This window comes from Pan troglodytes, chromosome 1 (assembly GCF_028858775.2).
Source record: "Pan troglodytes isolate AG18354 chromosome 1, NHGRI_mPanTro3-v2.0_pri, whole genome shotgun sequence".
Classification (NCBI taxonomy): Eukaryota; Metazoa; Chordata; class Mammalia; order Primates; family Hominidae; genus Pan; species Pan troglodytes.
Genome location: NC_072398.2, coordinates 221,644,984 through 221,661,395, shown reverse-complemented (window position 1 = coordinate 221,661,395; position 16,412 = coordinate 221,644,984). Strand labels below are relative to the sequence as shown.

The window sequence follows — 16,412 nt, the reverse complement described above, 5'->3', positions numbered from 1 at the left end:
GAGCGGTCCCCCTTTACCAGGAATGTAGGGTCTGATCACATAAGCCTGTTGATGAGTCTTTCTAGTCTTCTTCATGTTGAAATGTCTTATTAATAAGCCTGAAAGCAATGACTTATCTAGCTAGCAATTACGCCTATTTAATACTCGGGAAAAGGAAAATTTAAACAATGTAAAGAAGGATAAATTCTACATCAACTGAAAAAAGCTAGTATGTAGGGAAGATGTGATACCTCTCATTTCTCATCTACATAGGACTTGCTCTTTCCCGCGGCCCTCTCAAACCCTGTGCTCTGGATGCTTTCTTCTCAAGACTGCCCCAGGAAAACATTTTTTTGTGAATCTTCAGTTTTAATACCTCCAAACTTCAATTTGTCTTTTCAGTACTTGGAAAGGGCCACAGTACAAGAGACTGAAGTCTGACCCCTTCATACCTACCGCCCTCAGTTTGCCACTGGTGCCACCAAGAGGCTGCTTTGGGTTCTGCCATCCCTCTCCCCTCAGAATGTGCCTTGGCCGTCCCATGGGTCCTAGTGCAGTTTATAAAGCTTTTGTATAGGTTTTATCACAGAAAATTGAGTCAAATGTGATTTAAATTAAATGTGATCACTATATAGTAAGCCACTAATATCATTTGCTACAAGTCATAGTTGTTGGAATATTACCCATTGAGCATTGATTTCACCTATTTAATGTGTTTTCACTCATACCCTCAAACTTAGGGCAGGATAGTGTTCACCAGATGAATCTGTTTTTTGGAACTGTTGCTATTATTCTAATCAGGCAACTGATACGTTTTATGGAAAACATCTATTTGGTTAACTGATGTCTGAAGTGACAAATAATAGTGAGCTGACCTTTGTCCTACAATCTCCTAAAAAGAGCAGCATCTCTACCTGGTGTTAGCTCTGGGGAAAAGGGCATGTTGCTTCTGTTGAAAGCAGCCTCAAAGGCGTCCTGTGTTTTTATAGTCGCTCCTCTGGCCTGTGCCGGGAAGGTATGGCTGCAGAGCACTGTGAATGAGTTCACCTGTCGTCAGGGAACCCCAAGAGTGCTGCAGTGCCAGCAATACAGGAATCAGGGATTTGGAGCACTTGGCAAAAGCATGCTAGTGTTCTCAGACGGGTGAACTAATTTGGAAGACAACAAGTTCATACTACCAGTCTGTCTGTCCCCCCAATTGAAAATAGTTTCTTTTTCTCCATTTTTTCTTGATGGAAGGGGTGTCCTTCTGATGGATTTTTCTATCTGGCAGTAAATCTTTGTGTTGGGTCCTCTTTAACTGTGCAGTTCTTTTTATTTCAGACTAATAATAGGGAGAGAGAGAGAGAAAACGATAACATCTCACTATCTGTGAAAATAACTAAATATAGCCCATTGTTTTAACAAATCTTTCCAGAGTATCTTCCGTGTGTCGAGACCTGTGGGAAAACGCTTGCTGTCTGGGGGAGAGAGGCATATAAATACATTATTACAGTGAAATCATTGCTATTAAGGAAAAAAACATTACTAGTAATGTGGGAACACAAAACTGTCAGGGTAAGTCAGGAAAGGCTGCCTGGAAGAGGTGACATTTGAATCCACAACAGACTCTTAGGTAACTATGCCATCCACAGGCTCTCGCACTAACTGTGGAAGCTTGAGTCTGCTAAATTTTGTCTGTACAAAATGACATTGTTTTTATTTTTAGTAAAAAGCTTTTACAAAGGAAGAGGAGTTAATTGAATGTACTTCTTCACTCTCTCTAAAGCATTCTTGCATATACCTCCATATAGCTAAGTGATCAGGGTCAGTTAATTTTTCAGTCATTTTTGAAATAAAATCTAAAATGCCCTCTGTGCAATATGGAAAAGGTTCTTGACAAGGAATGTAAATAACTTAAAGAATCTGCTTAAGTGGAATGCTTCTTTCTATAGGATCCACATTGGGCTCTTGAAACAGATTCTGATAAAACCGTTTAATGCATTGTTCACGAGTCTTTTTATTTTTTTTATGAAGCTTTTTGCATCGCCATGATGAAGCATTCTCCACGGAGCCCCTCAAAAACAATGGCAGAGGAAGTCCCCTGGCCTTTTATCATGTGCAGAATGTAAGTGACATGGACCTTTTTGCCAAACATATGTTTTTCTGGTACCTTGGCTTTCTCAGCCCAGGAAGGGTGATAAGAAGAGGTACAAGTCACTGGCTGTGCAGGGGGAGAGTAGACAATAGAGGGCGTGGCTAGAGTGGTGAGGTCATCCACAGTGGCCTGAGCAGCAAGCCTTCTTGTCTGTATTACAATGGGCCTAGTGAATGTGGGTTCGTCTGCCAATAAAATCTTCCATCAGTTTGAATGCAATGAGTTGTTTTAGTGTTTCTGTCCTAGAAAAATAAGCATGCTTAATAAGAGTTTTATTAAAGTGAATGCATTGTCCTTTAAACCCTAAGATACTTATGTTGCTCGATTGCAAATAACAAAAAATATCAAATACCTTCTGTAGCTAAATTAAGATTTAGATCTGTTTTCCTTGCAACTGATAGTATAATTAACACATTAATGCCCTTTACAACTGTATTCCAACGTGGAGTAAGAAAACAGACCCTTCCCTCTCTTATGTGAAATTTCATTCAAACTCTATTCCAAAGTCATTATCCTCATCACAATAGCTAATATTCACTGAGAGTTTATTTTGTGTTAGTCACTGTTCTGAGAGTTTTTGTGTAATTTAATCTTTACCTTTATACCATAGATTAAGATAATCCCTGTGTTAGCTGAGATGACTGAAGCATAGAGCAATTAAAGTCACTCATCAGGCTGGGCACAGTGGCTCACACCTGTCCCGGCACTCTGGGAGGCCGAGGCAGGTGGATCACTTGATGTCAGGAGTTTGTGACCAGCCTGGCCAACATGGTGAAATCCCATCTGAGACACGAGAATTGCTTGAACCCAGGATGGGGGGGTTGCAGTGAGTTGAGATTGTGCCACTGCACTCCAGCCTGGGCAAGAAAGCGAGACTCCCATCTCAAAAAAAATAAAAAAGTAATAATAAAAATAAAGTTACTCATCAGTGTTACAAGAGGCAGAGATAGGACTTAAGCTCAGAGAAATGTAGCTCTGGTATTCAGGATATTCACTACTACATGAAACTGTCTCTCATTCTCTTGCTAACCATGTCTGCTATCTAAAGTAAGAGAGGAAAGGAGAACTTCAAAGATGGAACAAGCAAACACAAAATATGCCATCTTCTTTTTCATGTTGGTATAAATATAAGCAAGCATGTATCTGATAAACTTTGATCAGCTGCTGTGCACAAGGATTGTGCCTGACAACTGGGGAATGCAGATGAATCTCAGATGCTCCCAGTGAGCTTCGAATCATGATAGGGGAAATAAAATGCATACATAAACACCAGTCATGCAAAGATGAACATGAGAAAATATTCACTAAATGCAGTGGGAGTGGAGAAAGGGAAAGTTATTTCTATTAATGGAAAGCTATTTTAAATTACTTCTTGTTGGGGAGGATAGTTGGGTGGAGAAAGGGAATAGGAAGCTCCCTGAAGGATGTAGTATAAGCAAGAAAAGGTGTGTCAAACTTGGCATTGTGCCTGGCACATAGGCCATAGTCAGTACATGCATGGATGTGCTGGAAGGGCCTTCCAGGCAGGGTTGCAGCCTGGGCCAGTCCTCGGCACAGCTGAGGAGAGAGCAGGTGAAAGGAGCAGCAGGTGAGTGAGTGAGCCAGAATAGTAAGTGTGGGAAGGACAACAGGGGCCAAGATCAGTTGAGGCAAAGTATGGAAGATCTTGAATACCTGAAGCTGGCGAAAGTTACTTTAGAATTAAAAACAACATAGGGGATCCCCTGTTTTTTGTTGCAAGAGGCCTGCATAGTAAAATACCCAGCAGATACTGGACACTCAGCAGCAGTAAAATTGGGCCAGGCATAGTGGCTCATGCCTGTAATCCAGCACTTTGGGAGCTGAGGCAGAAGGATCAGTTCAGCACATGAGTTCAAGACCAGTCTGGGAAACATAGTGAGATACTGTCTCTACAAAAAATTGTTTTAAATTAGCCAGGCATGGTGGTGCATGTCTGTAGTCCTAGCTACTCCGGAGGCTGAGGCAGGGGGATTGCTTGAGCCCGGGAGGGTGAGGCCGCATGAGCCTTGTTTGCGTGCTACAGAGCAAGACCTTGCCTCAAAAAAAAAACACCCCAAAATACAGTACTAAAGTTCTGATTGAAGCAAAAATGTGTATTTTCTTGTAATCTTTTCCTAATCTTGCTTGGCTTTAGATTGCAGTGGAGATCACTGAATCATTTGTGGATTACATCAAAACCAAGCCTATTGTATTTGAAGTCTTTGGGCATTATCAGCAGCACCCACTTCATCTGCAAGGACAGGAGCTTAACAGGTTTGGACCAGATAAGCAAACATTTTTGATGGTATTGTTTTGATTTTTAGTTTCTCAATTGCTGGAAAGGAAGAAATCTTTTGAGGGATTAAGATAACTAAATAAGTATTCTATATTACCCTGTTTCCTCTTTAGAAACTTCACTATCATCTTATAGCCACCTAATCACTGATTTTAGATAGAGCAAATTAAATTTTGACCAGGTGACCTCAAATACCATCTTTTTGTAGGAAGAGACTTTGAATATGGTAGAAATTTGAGGTAATAGGAATATAACATGAAAATTGTTAAAAATTGTTCCTAATGCCCACAGCTTTATGAAACAGAAGCTCTAAGTACAGTCATCACAACTGCTGAGGAAAGCAACAGTGGGCCTTTCTGATGATGGCAGAGTGTTGGTGTTGGCAGAAGAATTTTTTTATTTATTAGCTAAGACTTAGAGGGAGACATTTTTTAAATGAGATTTAGCCTGTTTCACTATCTAGGATTATCTCTATTATCTGGTATTATGCCAGAGTTGAAAATGGAAAAGTCTGCTTCCTTAAAGGGAATGAAAACGTGCTATTGATACCAACATCCAACTCTTGGTAGTCTCTTTCTTTCTCTTGAAAAAACGGGGTTTATTGATTTCTACACTGCAAATAGTCATTACAAAAAGTTTTTTTTCTTTTAAATAAATTCACACAAAGAGAATTAGAAAGCGATGGTAATGACCAGCAAGAGGAATAATAATTACGTTCATCTTAATGTCTGTGTGCCAGTTCTGTTTACGTTAATGTTGGAAAACTCCAACTTGGAATCCAGAACTTCAAATCTGCAAATAGAATGTCTTGAGATAGGCACATGGAAGTCAAACAGTTTCTCTCTTTTTCCCTGCTTTCAGAAGCTATACATAAAATGTTGTTGCCTTCTGTACTGTCACAGAACTTTTACATACATTCTCACTCCTAGTTGTGAAACGCCTAAAGAGAAGGAAATTCAATTTGCAGTCCAGCACAAAGGGGAGAATTTCTAAAATAAATAACTCTTTATAGTCTTGATCTTTGTCTTCCTTTCTTTGCAGTCCGCCTCAGCCGTGCCGCCGATTCTTCCCTCCACCCATGCCACTGTCCAAGCCAGGTGAGCACTCGCTCCGCTTTTTGCATGATGATCTCTTTGTGAATACATGTCTTATTCTGAATGACTTTTCAAATAGAAGTCGTTTGAATTCCTATTCTTCTATATATCCACATGTATTCCTGCTCCTCTTGTATATATCTAGTAGGAACTAGAATTCCTAGTTCCTGATTTAAAATAAGAAGTAAAGGCTGGGCGCGGTGGCTCATGCCTGTAATCCCAGCACTTTGGGAGGCTGAGGCAGGTGGATCACCTGAGGTCAGGAGTTCAAAAACAGCCTGACCAACATGGTGAAACCCTCGTCTCTACTAAAAATAGAAAATTAGCCGGGCGTGGTGGCACACGCCTGTAATCCCAGCTACTTGGGAGGCTGAGGTAGGAGAATCGCTTGAACCGGGGAGGTGGAGGTTGCAGTGAGCTGAGATTGCACCTTTGCACTCCAGCCTGGGCAACAAGAGCGAAACTCCGTCTCAGAACAATATAAAATAAAATAAAATAAAATAATAAAATAAGACAAGAAGTAAGAAACAATAGGGGGCCTTATCTACAAACTCTCTGGTCTTCTATTTGCAGATTTTGATAATCACTCTGTTCCTAAATCTTTCTGCTTTGCATGTAACTTCCCATAACTGTCAGGGGACTAGGCATTTCTTTGCATAGTAAATTTATTCTGCATGTTCAGTGATCTTGTTTTGATTTTTCTTTATTTCTGTCCTTTTTCCTCATTGCCTATTCGCCAAATTCCCACCCCACCCTGTGCTCACTCTCCACCCTCTGTATTCCCCATCTTCATCTGCCTTCAGACCATGAGAGAAAGATTGAGCTGATTCGGTTTCTCGTGTCTGGCTATGTGAATGTGCATATGTTGGACACATTTTCTGAGCACGCCAGTGTGCTTGCATCCTCCGCTATTGCCACCTTCCAGGATGAGGCTGACCCATTGCCGCCTTTTCTCTTTCTGCCAGTTCCCAGCTGCCAGAGCGAGAGGGTACCCAAACGAGATGGTTAGTAGCTGAATTAGCTCCACCTTAGATGTAGAACGATCCTCAGGTGCTTGTCCTGAAGCCTGGCTCTCTGCATATGAAACACTGACATTTCCCTTTGCAACTTGAGCTGAATGTAGAGCTCAGCACATTTTCAAGGTTGTATCACATTTTCTTCCTAGAGATTTGGGAAGCAGCTTCTCTACATGTGCCTCTTTCACATCACCATCGCAGTGGGGGAGGCCTTTGCATTTGTTTTTATGGATTCTTTGCAATAGTATTTTTAATTTTGAAGATTTTACTAGTAGTTGGTTTGTTAGAATACTTCTGGTTTTGCTTTCTGACCCTTAGATGACTGCCAGGATCACTTACCCTATTTTCTTTCTGACTAGCATCACCAACTCATGTGAAACTCAGCTGGGCTGAATACTGCTGATAGGGTACACATGTGAATAGTGCTAAATGATTCATAAAGCTCCTTTATGTACATTATGTTAGTGGATCTTCATGATCGCTTTTCAAGATAGTAGGCTAAATATTAGGGTCTACAGTTTATAAATGAGGAGACAGACTCCCAGAGGTTAAGCAGCTTAACTAAAGTCACATAACATCAGTACAGTTAAGAATATGGAGTTTAAATCTGGCCGGGTATGGTGGCTCGCACCTGTAATCCCAGCATTTGGGAGGCTGAGTCGGACAGATTGCTTGAGCTCAGGAGTTAGAGACCAGCCTGGGCAACATGGCGAAACCCTGTCTCTACAAAAAAATGCAAAAATTAGCCAGGCGCGGTGGTGCACGCCTTTGGTCTCAGCTACTCAGGAAGCTGAGGTGGGAGGATGGTTTGAGCCCAGAGGGCAGAGGTTGCAGTGAGCCAAGATCATGCCATAAAAAAGAAAAAAAAGCATATGGAATTTAAATCTGCAGAAAATGTGTGACATAAGATCATTTACAGAATCCTGTATTTATAAATGATACCAGTAGGTGGTTTCCAACTTTGTCCTCACATTGGTATCACCTGGGAAACTTTACCCCTCATGGAGGAAGAACTTTGTCTTTCCCTTAGAGATTGTGATTTAATTGATCTGGGATGTGTCCTGGACTTTAAGGTCCCCAGGTGCTCCTATGTGCAGGGAGGTTTGGGAACCACTGGGGTGGAGGATGGGTCTTTTCTTCAGGACATCAGCTTTGATTGAGCCCCTGTGACGTGAGGCTTTCCAAGCATTGTCTCTCCCACGTTAGTCCCATGCTTTACATGTCACACAATCTGAGATTCTGGAATTGGAAGGTTTCATGAGCACATTTATTCTACACAAAAGCTGTTTTCTCATCATTAGAGACAGTTTGTTGAGAAAAAAGATACTGATTTCTTTATTTTCCTTGTTCTCTGAATGTAGAGATAACTAATAACTTACAAAGTTTATATTGGTGTTTCTCTGGGTCTTTTGCATTGAAATCTTTCCTCTGACTCTTGCTGCCTTTCCCAAGTATGTCTGTAAAGACTGACATTAGAGAAGCTTGTATTTTTGCTGAGTAGTCTTGGACCAGATTTTGACATACTCTAAAAACTTTTAAAAGTTCCAGCCACCAAGTTAAACACGATGAGCAAAACCACCCTTGGCCAGAGCATGAGCAAGTATGACCTCCTGGTTTGGTTTGAGATCAGTGAACTGGAGCCTACAGGAGAGTAAGTCCAACTTAATAAATTTTTAAATAAGGCAAAATGTTTCAAATTAGGAAATGCAATTTTGAATCTTCTTGTATTTGGGTTCATGAATCATTGTCACTGTCAAATTCCAGGGATGGTTTTGTTTTTGTTTTTGTTTTAATAGAGATGCAGTCTTGTTATGTTGACCAGATTGGTCTTGACCACTCCTGGCCTCAAGCAGTCCTCCTGCTTCGACCTCCCAAAGTGCTGAGATTACAGGCATGAGCCACCACACCTGGCCGAATTCCAGTTTTGAATTGATTTTTGGTGGTCTTGGTATTTGAATCAGATGTTTATCAGAGAACTGACTGTTGAGCATAATAATTTGCCTTCTTGTTAGCAACAGCAAAATCATGGAGACAGGCATCTTGTGGTTTTTTGGGGTTTTTTTTTTTTTTTTGAGATGGAGGCTTGCTCTGTTACCCAGGCTGGAGTGCAATGGCGCGATCTCAGCTCACTGCAACCTCTGCCTCCCAGGTTCAAGCGATTCTCCTGCCTCAGCCTCCTGTGTAGCTGGGATTACAGGTGCGTGCCACCACGCCAGGCTAATTTTTGTATTTTTAGTAGAGGCAGGGTTTCACCATGTTGGCCAGGCTGGTCTCGAACTCTCGACCTCAGGTGATCCACCCGCCTCAGCCTCCCAAAGTGCTGGGATTATAGGCGTGAGCCACTGTGCCCAGCAGCACCGTGTTGTAAGGGTTTTATCATAATGGGTTTTATTAGTAGTAAAGCAAAAGGAGCATATTGCATAGAATATGGTAAAGACTTACATTACTGATGTCAAGGAGGACATAGAAGGGCAGAATATTTTCCTAGACCAGGGTTTCTCAACCTCAGCACTATTTGGGGCTGGATAATTCTCTGTTGTGAGGGGCTGTCCTGTGCATTTAGAATATTTTGCAGCATCCTTGGCCCCTACCCACAAGATGCCAGTAGCAGCTCCACTCTATTTGTGACAACCAAAAATGTCTTCAGACATTGCCAAATATCCCCCAGGGAGGGCATCCTCAGTTGAGAACCACTGTCCTAGATCAAAGTGATACCATCAGCTTACTCTGTCTCGATGAGCTGAGTTAGAGTAAGTGATTAATGTAATTGTTGTATATAATCATCTCTAAAATGCTTTTGGAAAAACACAAATGAAAGAGATCTTACTCTTAGGACAGAGGCAAGGGGCTGTATCAGTTAATATAAAGGGTAGGAGTAAATATTATCCTAATGTTCTCCTATATGTAATTCTGAGAACCACCATCATGGTCATCATTGGGAAACACTTATTAAGTTCCTACTATGTGTAGGATACTGTGTTAAGTGTGGTATGTAGTTGTCAGTAGTGACAGTGCTTTGAGGAATTTGACTTTTCATAGACAGACTTATGATGTTATTACAAGTTGCATTATGAGGGAGAGGTAGTTACAGTAATTGTTTCTACTGAATTAATTGCTTTCTGAATCTTAAAAAATACTATAGTCTGAAATTATCTGTGTTTCTTATCTCCTGTCAATTGCCATTGCACTTCTACATTATTTATTGAATACTTAATATCAAGGGGCTGGATGCAACCAAAAGATGTTACTGTCCTTTGACTACTCAAGTCTAGAGAGGATTGAGACACAGATGTGTGGAAAGGATGAGTAAATGCAAATGACTGTATGATTAAATGCCAGCATGGGTGAGAAAGACATGGGATCAGAATTTATCAAAACAAAGACCACCAGGGGCTAAGCCTTGCAGATGAAGTAGCACTTAGTTTTTTCTTTTGCGTTTCTATTTTTTAGGTATATCCCAGCTGTGGTTGACCATACAGCAGGCTTGCCTTGCCAGGGGACATTTTTGCTTCATCAGGTACTAATGAGGGACCAAAACAGGCATCGGAGGGAACACTGAAAAGAATTTAGAATAAGAAACGGAACTCTTTCTTTTTCTCTGTTTTCATCTCTATTTCAGAGGGTGGGCGGGGCATTGTTCTGTTGTCATTTTTTTTTTTTTTTTCTGTGTCTGTCTGTAGATATTTCTTCCTCAGACCTTGGCTTATATTTATCCTTGCTTTTATATGTATTTAGAATAGCTATTTTGAAAAATATTTTGTTTCATTCAATTACTCTAATTTGTGTAGCTCCTATGTCACTTTTAATACTTTTCATTTCGTGATGTTTGGAAGCTCTGTGCTTTCACACCAGAAGTTCTTAATAGGAATAGAGGATGAAGGTTTCAATGGACTAAAAATCTGGTTATGAAACATAGGTCCGCTTTTGGTAAATCAAAAGTAGGTTCAGTCAGTGTTCAAAAGTACTTAAGACCCAAGTGGGCATAGGGGCTAGGGATACCATACACTTGGGACATACAATCAGGGCATGGTTGAATACTTATTATACAAGGGGCTGGGATGCAGCCACATAATCTCCTGTGACAGATTATGGTTATTCTTAAAACCATAGAGAAAAAGAATTTTTTAAAAAAGAAAAGAAAACCATATCAGAACCTGACTGTTCCTTAGTCCCTGACACATCTCCCTTTGTTTTGAATAACAATGTGGATAGCATTTTCCGTCTTTCCACACCTTTCCTTCCTGCTCATCCCCCATGCCATGCCATACAGGCCAGAAAACAGTAGACGAGAGGAGATAATAGATTGCTTCAGCTAAATTGCAACCCTGCTTCATTACCTAGGGCATCCAGCGAAGGATCACAGTGACCATTATCCATGAGAAGGGGAGCGAGCTCCATTGGAAAGATGTTCGTGAACTGGTGGTAGGTGAGTACGTTTCATCAGCCAAGGATAGAACCAGGACTTACAGAGATTTTTGTTTTTTTTGAGATAGGGTCTTGCTCTGTCACCCAGGCTGGAGTACAGTGATGAGACCATAGCTCCCTGTAGCCTCAAACTCCTGGGCTCAAGCAATCCTCCTGCCTCAGGTTCCCGAGTAGCTGGGACCACAAGTGTGAGGCACTGTGCCCTGTTAGAGATGTTATTCTTCCCTGTTTGCGGTAGGTACATGGAATGTGTGGAAGACCATATTCGGAAACACAGACTATGGAGATGCAGAGGCCTTGAGTTTGAAACTCTGTATTCCTGTTTCTTCGCTCTGTCATTAGTGATATGTTATCCAACTAACTAACTCAGTTACCAGGGAATGGTTCTGTGGTAGAGTCTGTGAGAGGGCATAAAAGAAATCTCTGCTGGCTGGGTGTGGTGGCTCATGCCTGTAATCCCAGCACTTTTGGAGACTGAGATGGGTGGATTACTTGAGCCCAGGGGTTTGTGCCTGGCCAAGGTAGCAAAATCCCATCTCTACAAAAAAATATGAAAATTAGCTGGGCATGGTGGCACGCACCTGTAGTCTTGGCTACTCAGGAGGCTGAGGTGGGAGGATCGCTTGAACTTGGGAGGTGGAGGTTGCAGTGAGCTGAGATGGCACCACTGCATTCAAGCCTGGACAACAGAGTGGGACTCCGTCTCAAAAAAAAAAAGAAAAGAAAAATCTCTGCTAATTGTGAGCTTGCATTTTAGTTAGGGAGACAGCATATATATGTGCAGAATGCTTTGATGAATAAATGCCAAAATGAGGACAAAGGAAAATCTGTGCTAAGAGAGTTAACAGTGAAAACAAGCCAGGAGGACTGAATAGATTCAAGAAAAATTAGAGGGTTTTTTTTTTTTTTCCAGACACAAGCATTTTGAGTAAGAGAGTCAGGAATATGTCTAACATGCAAATGACAAGAAACCCCATGGCCAGAGTGGAGAAAGTAAATTAAGGAGTATTGGCTAGATAGTGTAAACTTTAGAATGACAGTCCGAGGCAAGAGTTTGGAACTTTTGTTGCCATGGACCTCTTTGGCAGTAACGAAGCCTTAGAATTATGTTTTTAAATGTGAGAAATAAAGTATTTAGGATTACAAAGGAAACCGATAATATTGAAATACAGTTGTTAAAACATTAAGCTCTTCTTTACTGATGCATGAAATAACAAGATTTAGCAGTTATTCTAATTACCATAATTTCCAAGTAGTGATCAATGAAAAAGATATTTTGTGTCCAGGCACGGTGGCTCACGCCTGTAATCCCAGCATTTTAGGAGGCTGAGATGGGCGGATCACAAGGTCAAGAGATTGAGACCATCCTGGCCAACATGGTGAAACCCCGTCTCTACTAAAAATACAAAAATTAGCTGGTTGTGGTGGCGGGCGCCTGTAGTCCCAGGTACTCGGGAGGCTGAGACAGGAGAATCATTTGAACCTGGGAGACAGAGGTTGCAGTGAGCCAAGACAGCAGAGTAAGACTCTGTTTAAAAATAAATAAATAGACCGGGCGTGGTGGCTCATGCCTGTAATCCCAGCACTTTGGGAGGCCAAGATGGGCGGATCACGAGGTCAGGAGATCGAGACCATCCTGGCTAACACGGTGAAACCCCGTCTCTACTAAAAATACAAAAAAATTAGCCAGGCGTGGTGGTGGGCGCCTGTAGTCCCAACTGCTTGGGAGGCTGAGGCAGGAGAATGGCATGAACCTGGGAGGCGGAGCTTGCAGTGAGCCACGATCGCGCCACTGCACTCCAGCCTGGGCGACAGAGCGATACTCCATCTCAAAAAAATAAATAAATAAATAAGATATTTTGCACGTGGAAACATCTGTGGTTTCTACTGGGGACAGAGTCACGGGTACTGGCCAGTTCTTCTGTGGTTTATTGCCTTCCTTTGTGATTGAAGGAGATGCCAATTTTTAGTTAAAGGTTTGTGAAAATAAAGATGTAATTTTTTTCCCCATCCAAGCTCAAGGACCCTCTGAATTCTGTCCACAGAGTGCTTGTGTCTCTCTGGACCAGATTAAGAACCCTGGGGCCAGGCACAGTGGCTCACGCCTGTAATCCCAGCACTTTGGGAGGCCAAGGCAGGCGGATCACTTAAGTTCAGGAGTTCAAGACTATCCTAGACAACATGGCAAAACCCTGTCTCTCTAAAAATAAGCTGGGTGTGGTGGCTCATGCCTATAGTCTCAACTACTCAGGAGGCTGAGGCTGGAAGCTTGCTTGAACCTGAGAAGTCGAGGCTGCAGTGAGCCATGATCATGCCACTGCATGACAGAGCGAGACCCTGTCAAAAAAAAAAAAAAAAAAAAGAATCGTTGGAAGGGAGATTATGTTCTCTCTTGTCTGGGGCAGCAGTGGTAGTAGCTTTTCAATATTTTTCATAATAAATTTTTCTTTTTTTAATTTAGTTTTTTTCTTAACTTTATTTACAAAGTACTGAATGTCCTTTGACAAAATTAATGTTTATATGGAACCCTAATAACGAAACAGAAGAGATGCTTTCTGACCAGAGAAGGAGAGGGAGGATGCAGAGGCAGCAGTTACTATGGCTTCTCTGAAGGATCCTATGATATATTTTTAGTTTGTTTTATTAACAAACTCTGATGTAGTATTTACCACATGCCAGGTGCTTTTCTGAATGCTCCAAAAATACTAGTTTGTTTAATCCTCATAGCAACCATATATGGAAGGAATTGTTATTCTCGCTTGACATATGAGGGAACTGAGGCTCAGAGAGGTAGAGCCTTAGGCTCAAAGCCTCACAGGTGGTAGGAGTTGGAACCCAGGCAGTCCAGCACTGGAGGCCAAGTCCTTAACGTCTATGCAATGCTGCATCTGCTAGTGTTAACTTGAAAACAGAGTGTAGGATTTTGAGCAAGAAAGGGGTGTAATAAAGTCAGCATGGCCAGGTGTGGTGGCTCATGCCTGTAATCCCAGCACTTTGGGAGGCCAAGGCAGGAGGATCGTTTGAGCTCAGGAGTTCGAGACCAGCCTGAGCAACATAGTGGGGCCCCGTCTCTACAAAAAAATAAAATAAAATAAAATAGCTGGATGTGGTGCTGCAGGCCTAAAGTCCCAGTTACTTAGGTGGCTTAGGTGGGAGGATCACTTCAGCCCAGGAATTCAAGGCTGCAGTGAGCTATGATTGAACCACTGCTCTTCAGCCTGGGAGACAGACCAAGACATTGTTTCAAAAAAAAAAAAACAAAAAAACAAGAAACTGTCAGTCAGTGGCTTAAGAAGTTGCTGTTAGGTGAGAGTAGAATGGATTGGAACAGGGGAGGTGTGAATAGCAGGGAGACCAGTTAAATGGCTGTTGCAGGTTCCAGATCAGAGAGGAGGTGGCCTTTTGTGATCAGGGCAATGATATTGTGAATAAAAGTTGGGATGAATGTGAGAAACTCTTTGAATAAAGAATCAATATGGTTTCATAGTTAACTCAATGTGGGAAGTAATGGAGTCAGACCGTGGAGGACCCTACAGGTAACCAAATGACCCTTCCAGCTCCTGAACTTACACAGAGATTTAAAAGTCTCTTTTGGGCTTAATGAATTCATGTTTTGTTTTTAAATGTGTCCGTGCTCTGTTTTCTTTATCCTTTCTTTTAGGTCGTATTCGGAATAAGCCTGAGGTGGATGAAGCTGCAGTTGATGCCATCCTCTCCCTAAATATTATTTCTGCCAAGTACCTGAAGTCTTCCCACAACTCTAGCAGGTGGGACACCCAGAGCAGTGTGAAGAAGTCCACACTTGCGGGCGTTAATTGGTACACCGTTAGGTGCCTTATTCATTAATGACTCCCAGTTCGGACGAAGAAATTAACTCCCTTCTCCCTTCTAGCTTCAAAAATCTCTTTATTTCTTCACCTGCCTGCTGTACTCTCCAAAAAGAAAGAAAGAAAGTATTGCAGATATTTGTATGTGATCAGTTACTCTTAGAGAATGGAAGTGATCTGTCCCATGTGAAGTTTGAATAGATGTAACAAGTGATAAATGAAAATTGGAGAAAGAAAACAGTATATTCCCCAAGGATTTAAAAGTACAAATTAATTATTGCCAAGATTAAATTTTTTCCTGTGAAATGGTTGCTGTGGAGAGAAAGGTTTCTCTCACTCCCCAAGTATCATGGAAATGTGCCCTCTGAGATAAAATGAAGCCTCTTGTGTTAAGTCTTTGCTGCTGCTGACTATAGGCTCCATTATCCTTAGTATTTCTTTTTCATTTATGCACAAAAGCGATAAATAATATGAACTCTTATGACCAAGATTGGCTGCCATAAATAATAGATTTTACTTTGTTTTTTATTTTAAATGTTTCACTTAAAATTATCTTTTATAATCAGGTGATAACAGACAGTTCGTAAAGTACATAGCCATTCTGCTTTCCTTTGTAAGACTGGAACTAAACCAGCTGGGATCCTCTTACCTCACCCAGGAAGGGAGTTCTCATTGTCTCAGAGGCTCCGTCTCTATATCCTAGGGGCTGGGAAACAGGAGCAGCTGCCTCTTCTAATGTGGGCTGAGCACACTGCCTTCCCACCACAGGACTTTGCTGTGCTTCAGTCTGCTCCTGAAAAACTTGTTTACATCCATGTTGAGAGGAGGGAGGGAAGGAATAAGACGATAGGCAGAAATGGAATGAAAGGTTTGGACCAGGATTAATTTCTTTCTGTTGTTTTCTTGTATTATAGTTTACTATAGGAAAGAGAAAAAAGAAACAAACTTCTGTTTGCTGGCAGGGGCTGTGGAGAAAGAGGGAAGGAGTGAGAGGGTACATATGTATGTCTGGGGAGGGGGAGTGGCAGAAATAAAGAGGTGTGCTTTGACTATCCATGGGCAAAATCACGAGCAATACTATTTCCCTGAAGTCAGCAGTAATTCTGCATAGCTTTCTGTTTTCTGCCAATGTTCAGCCAGGTTTTACCACCACATTTTCTTTGTAGCTATGAAAAATGTATTGTAAATTTCCCTAGGGTACTTAGTAAAATATACAGGGAAAGATGGGCTTTGGTTGAAATACTGATTATTCTAATTTTGCCTCCATTAGAGTAACTTTAAGAAGTCCTTTAATTCACGCCCAACAACAGGTCAGGTGCTACAAGAAATGAATTTGGCTTTGTTAGAAGCAGCTTATCTTGTGAGTTAGAATGAGTTCATCAAAAAAGGCTGAAGTCAAGAATAACAACAACAACAAAAAACACCTTAAATATTTCTGTTCTCATTTAAACTATATAAATCTACATTAATTTATCAAACTTTTGCTGGAAGGCCATGGCCTTTTCTTTAATTATAAGATCATTTACTGGAGTTCTGATTGTCTTTCTTGCAAAACCACACCCATAATTCATCATCTATGACTTTCAGTTTGGTGGAGCAAGAATTAGAAACCTGCGAGGAAAATCTAAGTTCAAAATC

At 41.3% G+C, this 16,412-nt stretch overlaps 1 protein-coding gene across 12 annotated transcripts in view; it reads left to right on the top strand.

Annotated features, from left to right (window-relative positions):
• Window positions 1-16,412, top strand: part of KIF1B (kinesin family member 1B) — a 172,048-nt gene that overhangs the window by 127,509 nt on the left and 28,127 nt on the right. For all 12 annotated transcript variants that reach the window (XM_024345258.3, XM_063790026.1, XM_024345208.3 and 9 more), the window contains 7 exon segments: window positions 1,996-2,086; window positions 4,272-4,390; window positions 5,454-5,509; window positions 8,065-8,173; window positions 9,973-10,039; window positions 10,864-10,948; window positions 14,609-14,714. In XM_024345258.3, coding sequence (XP_024201026.1) covers window positions 1,996-2,086; window positions 4,272-4,390; window positions 5,454-5,509; window positions 8,065-8,173; window positions 9,973-10,039; window positions 10,864-10,948; window positions 14,609-14,714 — 633 coding nt within the window.